This window comes from Alexandromys fortis, unplaced genomic scaffold (assembly GCF_014885135.2).
Source record: "Alexandromys fortis isolate MF-2015 unplaced genomic scaffold, M_Fortis_MF-2015_v1.1 scaffold_68, whole genome shotgun sequence".
NCBI lineage: Eukaryota > Metazoa > Chordata > Mammalia > Rodentia > Cricetidae > Alexandromys > Alexandromys fortis.
Window position 1 is genome coordinate 1060551 of NW_026067948.1, and position 10570 is coordinate 1071120.

The 10570-nt window shown below is 42.7% G+C and overlaps 1 protein-coding gene across 2 annotated transcripts in view; it reads right to left on the reverse strand.

The window, feature by feature from the left end:
- Positions 1 to 7960: 7960 nt before the first annotated feature.
- Positions 7961 to 10570, reverse strand: part of Lrrc40 (leucine rich repeat containing 40) — a 29014-nt gene continuing 26404 nt past the window's right edge. For both annotated transcript variants that reach the window (XM_050149467.1, XM_050149466.1), the window contains one exon: positions 7961 to 10260. In XM_050149467.1, coding sequence (XP_050005424.1) covers positions 10155 to 10260 — 106 coding nt within the window. In that variant the 3' untranslated portion in view covers positions 7961 to 10154. The remainder of the gene's footprint in view (positions 10261 to 10570) is intronic.

Sequence of the window (10570 nt, forward strand, 5' to 3'; positions counted from 1 at the left end):
TTACGTGTTGCTTTTCCCCCAAAGCTCCTTGTTTTTGAGTTCTTGTTTTCAAGCCTGAGATACATGCTATCCTTGCGATCATTTTGGACATGGCCACAGAACTTTTTTAGGAGCCTGTAGTTACAAAGAGTCACCAGTAGGTGGAGAGCATCTCCCTAGATTTAACGCCAGTCTGGAGAAGCCTTCACAGCCGGTTCTTGTCTCGGCGCTGATGCAGTTACACTCCTTTCCACACTCCTCATTAACGACTATTTATAATTATGTTCCAAGCTTAAACGACGCCAATGGATTCTGTATCTTTTGTACTGAAACGCGTAGGTTGAACCAACTTCCTAGAGTGTAGATTTCTCTCTCTCTTTCTCAGCCCTGGACCAGTGTGTGCTGAGAGTCTGTTCCTTAACTGTCAGTAAACACATCCACCTGTTTCACAGTTTTTCCCTAGCTTGCATGAGTCTTTCAAATACTTTGTGCTAATCTCCCTCATCTTATCCACACTTCCTATCAGTGACATGGCAATATATATGTTTTAAATCATCATAATTTACCTTGCAAATTATCTCTGCAAGACTTAAGCATCAGGAATCAAGTTTGCCTGAACTGCCTCTCTTTTGAAAACTTATCGAGGTCCTGCTTGAATTTCCAACAGATATCTATAAACTCACTTTTCACCTGCACAAGAATTAGCGTAACATAAACAGAGTTTATTACAAAAAGAATGCATAACGTGAAAATTGGGTTCCAAGAAAGGCCTCATTAGGTAAACCCACCCCAGTCAGAATATCCATGAATCAAAACCAGAATCTTGGCCCGCTTGGTGACATACTGTGGTTCTGAGATATTGAGAGTCCCGGGGCCTCTGATGGCTGGTTCCTGGTGAAAGAAATCATACCTGAGTTAACTGTGTCTTCACAATCTGCTCTGCCTAGGCTTCTACCTTGATGATCCCATCAGAATCCTCCCGGGTGGAGCTTCAGACTCCCCTCTACAGACTTAATCTTGTCCTCCTCCAGCAAAAGTTAACAGAAGACAGGATGTGCTTCCCTGAAGCTTATTAAAACATTAAATCCTGGTGTTTTTCTCCAAAGGGAGCTGCTTTCTTCTGGCCACAAGGTCACCAGCTCCTGCAGTGAACTCTTAGCAGAGTCTAGCCAGCCTCCTTAGGGTCTATTCGCTGTGACCTCAAGGCTGCTGGTTTTATGGCACCAACTCAGGTAGGATCACCAGGTTGGCTTTAGACCCTCTCAGGAGTCAAAGCACCCATTAGCCAGCCTGCACTTGAGCAGTGTGACCCGCCAGCACGCCGGGAGTGCCAGACACAGGTTCTCTTCTTTCGAAAAACATCTGGCTTTGTAACTTACTTTCTTTTCTATTCCACCATTATCCTCCTTTCAGACTCTCGTGGGCTCCTAAAAATCAGTTTGGTGGTAAACTAAACCGGAGAACGAGAGGCTCCCCGTTAGCTCAAGTGCTCTCCCCAGTGCTGCCTTATCTATCTTGTGGATCTGGTACTGGACCACCCTTCAGTTCTTGGTACAAACCATTAAGTATATATTTTGTTGTTTTACTTGCTCATATAGTAATCTTGGTCTTTCATTCTTGGAACGGTCTCTCTGCCAGCACATTCCCCCTTGTGCTGAGATTATGATCACCTTGTTGCTGAGGGATCATGACTAACCCTGCCAGCCCTGACGTAAAGTGAACGCCTGTCTTGGGCTCTGTAGTGTGACGGGCCCAGGGATGGGCTTTTAGCTGTGTGGGATGGGAGTGTTACCCAGGTTGGTTTGTGGAGTAGCCTCAGGGTGGGAAGAGGAGGCTGCAGGAAAAACTTCACCGAGACCTTCTCCAACCCTGCCCCAGTTTGTCGCCTCCTGGGAGAGATGAGTGAGTGACTGTGAGCCCAGCTTTACTTTATCGGTGTTCATTAAAGCATAATTCTAAAGACAGGAAAAGCATCCCTCCTGTTTTAAGCAGCTGGCAACCACACTTGCTTGCAGTTCTTCAGCCTTACTGTGGGATCATTCGAATTGGCAATAAGTAATTTGCACTCTAGAATCTTGAAGATTCCTTCTAACCAAGAGAGGCTCCAGAAAGCACTCCCCTCATGGGTACTTTATACAGCTGCAGATGCCACTGCTTAAACTGCACATCTCTGTGCCTGCCTCCCAGGACAAGCCAGATGTGGGACCCAAACCCCTCCAACTACACACACACACACACACACACACACCTCTGCTCCAAGACAAGTCAGATGTGGGAACCAAACCCCTCCAACAAATACACACACACACACACACACACACACACGCACTTCTGCTCCAAGGCAAAATAGATGTGGGACCCAAACCCCTCCAACTACACACACACACACGCACACACACACACGCACGCACACACACACGCATGCACGCACGGACACACACACACCTCTGTCCCTCTCCAAGTCAGGACTCCTAGATTCTTTTTTTTTTTTTCATTTCCACACTCGTCTACAAAATCTGGGCCTCTGGGATGTAGGACTTTAAGTCATCATAAACAGTTCAAAAATAAGAAAGCAGGCCTTTGGTTTACCTTTCCAAAATTATTTTCATAAACCTTCCCACATGTCCACTCATATCAGGATATAGACTTTTTACTTACTTATTGAGAATGCTTCCAAACCTGTTGTGTGAAGAGATGCAGTTCAAGGACGTGTTTACTGTGGTTTCTGGGCATCCGACCTGGGCATCCTAGGGTTCTGCGCCTGCAGAACACGCAGACGCCCCACCCCGAGCTGCACCCCAGCCCCTCCAGAAGTGCTGAAGTGGCTGTCTCAAGAATCCTCTGTACCATCTTCAGCGCAGGCTTCTAGCCTTCAGTGAAATACTTTTTTTTTTAAATTATTATCAATGGTTTTTAAGCCTTTTTCTTGTCCTTTCAATTAAATCCATGTGGTTGCTGGGAGTTGGACCTGGGCCCTCTGGAAGAGCAGCCAGCACTCCTAACCTCTGAGTTAGGATTAAACTCCCCTTTCGATTAAATCCAATAGAGGCAAATGTTCAAAGGAACAGCCAAACATACAATAAGTATCAGCCTTTCCCAACAAGAAACAGTCAAATGGGAAGACGGTGCTTAAGAAGTCTGTGTCTGAGGAAACTGTGAGGAGAGCGGAGAATAAAAATATCCTCGCTGTCTCTGTCACGCTGACAAAGCAGCAAAGGATTCTTTTCAGCTTTGTTGACTCACACTGCGGACATGGAACATTCTAGAAGGCCAGCTCCTGCTTCTTATTTGTATTTATTGTCCAGAAGGGACAGTTGAGGCAGTACCATCCAGATGAGTCACATTACGCCTGGCTTGCCGCTCCTTTTGATGCAGTCCTTCAGTGAGGTTGCCCTCAGGGATCAAAGTCAGAGAGGATGCAGGATTAGGGCATCTAAACATTTTCTAGTCTAGCGCACAGATTCACTAAGTCACTACAAGGTGAACTCCACATTAGCTCCTAAGAAGCAGCATCTCCCCAGGTTCCCTTTGGGAAGTCTCTCCAGCCATTGCATTACATGGCAAGAATGGTTGATTTTATTTTTGTTTTTACTTCCAGCAAAACACCAGTTTTTGTTTGTTCCTTGAGGTTAAAACTAGGGTGTTCCCCCCCCCTTAGGATTAGTCTGGGTGTGGGTTAGCAGAGATACAATCATGCATTCAGGTGTGGTGGCACAGCTACCCTTGATGGTAGTGACTTAGTGGATCTGTGTATTAAATTAGAGAATGTTTATCAGAAGCATGCAGTATAGCTGCATTTGAAAATGAGATTGTGCAGGCAGATCTCTGAGTGAAGGTCAACCTGGCCTACAGAGAGGGTTCCAGAGACACCCTGTCTCAATAAAATAAAACAAGAAAATGAGATTGTATTTTGAAAATACTTATTCCTGACTTTCAGGTGCCACTTTGAGCATCCTAAACATCCAGATAGGGAAGCACTGACACCCTACAGGTGTACTGGCAGGTAGGGAAAGCCCAACTGTAGAAAGCCGGTAACGCCTGCTGCATAGACATCGTCAGTCCACTCCTAAGTCAGTTCTTCAAATTCCCAAATGTTCGTGGCAATGAAAAGCAATACATATCCTTAGCTAAAGAAATTGGTTCTTTTTTAAATAGTCTACTGCTACATGACAAAACAACATGACTACAAGTCACGTATGCCACACTAAGATACAGGACATCACAGAGAATCTCCTATATGGCCACACAAAGAAATGGAGAGATAAATCAAACGTTTAAAACAAAAAAAAAAAAAACAGAAGAGGAACTTGGGAAATGGCTCAGTAGGTAAGGAGTTTACCACATAACTCTGAGGACCTTATTCAGGACCATCAGAACATATGAAATTCTCCTGTTATCCCTAGGCTCAGAAGGCAAAGACAAGTGACTCCCAGGGAAAACTGGCCACCTAGACTAGCTCTGGCTTCAAGTGGAAGGCCCTGCTCCGGTATATAAGGTGGAGAGTGACCGAGGAAGAGATCTGGCAATAACTTTGGACCTCAGACATGCCCAGAATACACACATGCACTCTCACACAAGCAAACACACATGCAGGAGAAAGTGGAGTAGAATTTTAGCACTTAGTACCTGACAGGGTTTCTAATATGATGGAACGCTTGCTGCTGACGAAATGGATGTGGTAAAATTACTATATACAGCAGACAGGTGGTCTCTCAGAGGAAATCAAATTTGCCCAAAGAAAGAGCAACCAGAAGAGGGTTAAAGCTTTTGAAGCGAGTCATTCTTCAGTTTAATACTCGCGAGCTAGTCTTCCTCCAGACATGAACTTATTTTAGACACCATACGTGCAGAAAGAGAAGCAGCAATGTATTAATTGTGCCATCTTCATAGCTACTTCTGAAGACTCCATGACATGCTTGGCCCTCAGGAGAGATCTGCCTACTGCCTTTATTTAGTCCCTCATCAGATTATTCAATCCTGATCTTCATTGGGTATTAGTGTAAGAAATAGTCTGCATACAACAGGCTTCGTGCTCCAACCTGTTTAACCACCCTGAGTGTCCAGGTCCCTCATAGATTTCCAAACTCTCTGAAGGACTCTGAACACTGCGGCAGGCTTCAGAGAGGAGCTCTAACAAACAGATCAGGAAGTCACTGGTAATCATGGCTTCTAGAGAAATGCTTCCGGGATGCTGCTTCAGTTAGCTGGAAGGACAAGAGGGCTGGTTCCCAGGAGCACAGACACATACCCACCTCCTTGTATCAGGGTTGAAACTGATAGGTGAGTCCTCACTGCCAACTTTCCAACATCCTGTCCGGCTTGAGGCTGAGAACACCAGAGCAGGGTATTCAGGAAGGCTTTGATCAGGTGAAGAGAAATAATTATTTCTGTGAGAAACAAAGTCCTCAGTTACTTATGGTGGTTACCTGGCCGTTGGGAAGGGGAGAGGGATTTGTAAATCATGGCTTTTGTTGCTGTTCTTTGGCTTTTGATTTTGAATTCTTGAGAGGCTGCTTCAAGCAATAACACGAGGTGTGCAATAATCCTGTGAGGTGTGTGCCTGGGCTTTGAGTTAGGTCTTTTGCAGGTTCCTGTTTACCCACACAGTCCACACAGGTTAAAAAGCCTAACTTATCAGGGATGGAACTAGGTTTCACAGAGTTCCTTTAACCAAATAAGCTTGCTACTTTCTCATTTCTTCCTGCATCTGCCTTGGGACCACTAACCGCTAAGTCATTCTGGCCATTTTCGTTGATGTCATCAGATGAGAAACACTTTCTTTAAATCCCAGAGGCTTAAACAGCAATGCAGAAATCAACTCCCTATCTTTTTTTTTTCAATTTAATTCCTCACTCTTTGTCATATCTTTCATTTGCCTGCATTCGTTCCCATGGCAACAAGTTTGTTGGCAGAGACGGTAGAACTCTGCTTTTAGTTTTCAGCCCAGTGTAAAATGGCTTTGAGGTAGGTGCCACATAAACAAGCAAACTGGAGTGCTCTTGCTAAGACATTTTCTCATCTCTTTACCCATTCCCATCCTATCCCCAAGCAAGGCTCTCCTGTGCAGAGGCCTCCCAGGCAATCACAGCTTCAAGGACTTAACCTTTGGGTTCCTGCGGCTTCCCTCTTCCAAGTGTCAATGAGACGAATGCATCCATCAAAGCTGCACAGAAAAGCAACTTTCAATCAATTCCTATAAAAAATGCCCTCAGTGTATTTGAGGAAATACGTATGTCCTGAGCTGAGCGTAAACCAGGTAAACGAGGTAATGAGAGGCATTTATGCAAATTTCCTCCCAATAAGTAAATGCAGAGGCCAAGCTTTAAGCTCTTGAAAAGACTCAGGTCTGGAAAGCAGACATGGTCCTGGCAGCTGCCTGCACACAGGAGAGCTTCAGCGGAGACAATTCATTACCAAGTATGAAAAGGCAAGCAATTGCATCCAACTTGGTGAAATACGACTATGATTCCAGCAATGGGGTGTGTGTGTGTGTGTGTGTGTGTGTGTGTAAGGCAGAAGCATTACAAGTTTGAGGTCTGGGCTGCATAGCAAGATCTTGCAAGGACTGGGGTGGCAAGGTCTTAGGTTCAATTCCTAGCACCTTGAATCTACTGAAGCAAATGGAGTGTGCAGATGGAGAAAGGGGAGAGGAGGCTGCAGAAACCCCAACCCCAAGCTCTAATGTTTTAAACTTTAGGTTCCCCGTGGCTCTGGCAGCCCCAACTACTGCTGCAGTGCCCAGGAAGCAACAGGCCTACTCTCAAAAACTGAATAGGAATTACCCAAATATGTGCAGATTTTTTTTTAAAAAAAAGAAAATGAATTAATTCAGGGGAATGAAAACAGATATTAAATTATCTCAACTGTAGTTAGGAAAATGGTCAGATGTAAATGATCTCTTTCTTGTTTAGTCTTATGAGACACTTAAGCACCAAGTTAGCTGCTTATATTGTATAAATGTATTTTTTGGCTGTTCAAAGGTTATTTTCCTATATTAAGAAGTTTCTTATATTAAAACCTTTTATTGCAACTCAGGTTTTGTGTCTTAGACGCACATTTTTCTTTGCTAGTTTGTTTTGCACTGCTGGAGTCTGAGGTTGAATGATGCCTGGGTATGGCAGGTCAATTGAACTGCCTGACAGCTAGACTAAGGAAAGCACTTGACACATGGACAAACCACATTGTTTTCCATAGCTTTCCATTCCGCTACTAAAGAATAGGTCCCCGGGAAGTGTTAGATGATTTTATTTGTTTTTGAAAGTCTCTGGAAAAACCAAGACGAATCTCTCAGGCAGATAAAGAATTTCCCGTATTTGCCCAAATGTACTGTTGAAATAAGTATTATTTTCAATATTCATTTTTCCACTCAGAGGGCACTCACTGGTCTTAGACCAAAGGGAGGACATCTGACTTACATAGGATCGCTCGCTGAGTGCTACTTAACGCTTAGGAAACCTTGTTTTACTTTGATGACAGTGTGATGGACTACAACAAACATTTCGTAGTTCTGCTCTGATAATTAGACATTTCCTTTGCTTCCCTCCTCAAGAGAGCAAGCCTTACTGTGATGTCTGTTTGAGGTAAAGAGAAAGGTAGCTGATAGGCAGGCAGCACTTTTGTTGGAAGAGGCCATCAAGTTCTTCTTGCACTCAGTGGATAGAAGGGATTGAAGGTGGCTTAAGAATGTGACACTGTTTACCCAGGAGGAAAGAACACTCTCCAGGGCTAGCAGGAGCCACAGGCAGAGCTAATGAACTTGAAAAGGGTAAGGTCACCTCAAGGTCACTACAGGTTATCACAAGAACCATGATTTTCTTTCCTACCAGCCAAGAGCAACCCACACACAACTGTGTATGAGAACTGTGAACTGCGGTCTCATTCTTTTCAGGAAAGAAATATTAAGCATCGGAAAAGTGATACAGATAGAAGACGTGGGGGGGGGGGGGCTCCGAGAGGTTTGCAAAGAATTACACAAACACACTGTTTTTAAATATTCATGACATTTATTTTTCATTTTCAAAATTATTTGATCAATGACTTTTGCTCTCAGTAATTTGTGGGAGGTAAATCTATTTCTTTACTCTGTTAGTTCTAATGTTTTATGTGTCAAGCACACACACAAATTCCTGAGGTCATATAAGTCAGTTAAATATTTCACTCTCATAAAAGGCATAAGAGAGATTCCTAAGTGGTGGCACAGCTTCAGGTCTCTAGACCAAAACTCTGATGGGATCTGATTTCACTGCGGCGCCCAGATAACACATCCACAGTAACCAGGGCTCCTCCTGTCAGAGCTTAAACTGGGACCTCATTCCTAAAACTCTGCTCTAGCTGACAACACTCACGTGACAGGTGAAGTGCTCCTTCTGTCCATCCTTTGCCATCTATGTGGACATTTCGATGTGTGTCGGTGAACTGACATTCTACACGCTGTATATAATTGCATGCATTTCACTGCAGTCTATGGACACTCCCATCGTAGAGCTTTTACCAAGAACCAAGAAGCCAAGGCAGTTTAGCAAATGAGGCTCAATACTTATAAACCGGGGCCTTTTCCGTCTCTTTGCTAGCCTAGGTGGCTCCATACAAACCGGGTGGGAGGGGCAGCAAACACCTCACACATCACATTTAGATTTTCTACTTGGGTGTACTCTAGCCAATTCAAAACAAATTGCTTACTTTAATAATAAAGTTTACCATTTTATATAAAAAATCAAACCATGATATGTTTAATTGAAATGGCTGTATTGTAATTAATATTTTGAGATAATTGTGATTTTGAGCTTAAAATTATATATAAAAGTTGTCATTTTTGTATGTGTTAAAAAAAAACAATGTACCATGATTAACAGTACTTTTTAGTTGAACTACATATTGATGTAAATAAAACTGAATGAAGAAACACTAATTTACTAACATAGATTGTGAATGTACTTCATGGTTTTTTGCCATATGAGACCATAACAACCTTGAAAGCTGTTTAATCTTATGTGCAAAGTTCCACTAACCTGTATTTCCCCTCTGCAGTGTGTCTGTGCTCTCCAGCTGTCTTGTGCGCTAGCACTGGGTTAAGGGTAGGTAGGGTGTAGTCTGGAAGCATCTGCAGATGCGCTCTGTACAGATAACTGCGCTGTGCGGTGTACAGCAGAGCCATTTTTAGGTTCTGTTGTACTCAAATTTTTCAGTATTTAAAAAAGTGTTTTGAATAACATAAAAGTCTCTTTATTGTACAAATAATAAAACATCACCTTATTACACGGTGTCTGGTTTACTATGGAAGCAGATTCTGATAGAGAGCTGTGACACGGAAAAGGTGTGTTTCGTTTTCTAAAAATGTAATTTTTATTATGAACATGAAGCATGTATCTTTGTTAGCACTGACTTTTCCTAACATCAACAGCCTCAATCACCTGTAAGTTCTCTACCTCCGTCCTCCGCCCACTGGCACATGCTACTACTCACCTGGCTTCTTGACACAATCATATGGTGAGCCTGGGTGGCTCATAACCTGCTTTTGATAACATCAGTGTAAACAACAATGTTTATATTGGTTTTTATTAAATCAAGCTTGCTTATAACTAATTCCCTTTTAGAAAATTACTGTAAAACTGCCAGTTTAGCTTTAATCAGGCTGTAAGCAGATTTCAGAATCACGGTGCTAGAATAAGAGGTACCAGGTTGGTATAAAGGACACCCATACACATATATGAAGTTAAAAAAATAAGAAAATAAAAACACCAAAAACCCTAAATATAAAATGCATTGACACTGACCACACAGAAAGTTTAAATTCCTGGGCAATAAAAAGCCTGATTTTCTTTCAAATGCCAAAGAATAATACTTAGTAAAATTTGCTGACTTACAGCTAATACAGTCTTGTTCAGTTCACATTATATGGAAAATAAAAAGAAACCAGGAGGAACCCCGATCTAAAAAGATGGTTGCCTTATCATTATGATATTAAATCTCATGAAATAAGAAGTTTTTACAATGTCATAATGGATGAGTTGGCAAAACATTTAAGATGTGTTACAGCCAACACCATTATAAACGCTCACAGGACTTCACAAACGACACATTTAGTGGAGTGAACACAGCGACACCTGGGATACGGCAGTACTGCAGGCTGGCCCTTCCTATCCAGAATGAGCACCAGGGTGGGATGCCCGCTGGACTCAGACAGGGATTCGGTCTCTCAAATACTCCAGCACAGCAGCTGTGCCTTTCATCAATATGGCTGCTCGAGGAACTCGGAAGGGATTTCCATCTAGCAGTAGTGTTCTGATGGAAGAAACAAGAAAATTAAGCATTCCTATTAGTGATTCTCTTTTCATAAAATAAAACTATCATTTGCAATTTTATAAGTGTGTATTTTTACTTATGTGTCTCTTACAAAGCCAACTAAATATGTGGACAGCTGGAATTACAATACCCACCAGCACAGGGTGACTGTCACATGAGAGGCACATTACTGAGCTTACATTCACAGGCTCCATTGATTTTTAACAGACTTATGGTATAGGCATCATTAATATTCTGACTTTAGAGGCAGGGCAATACAGAACTGGAAAGACAAAGCCATATTTAGGAT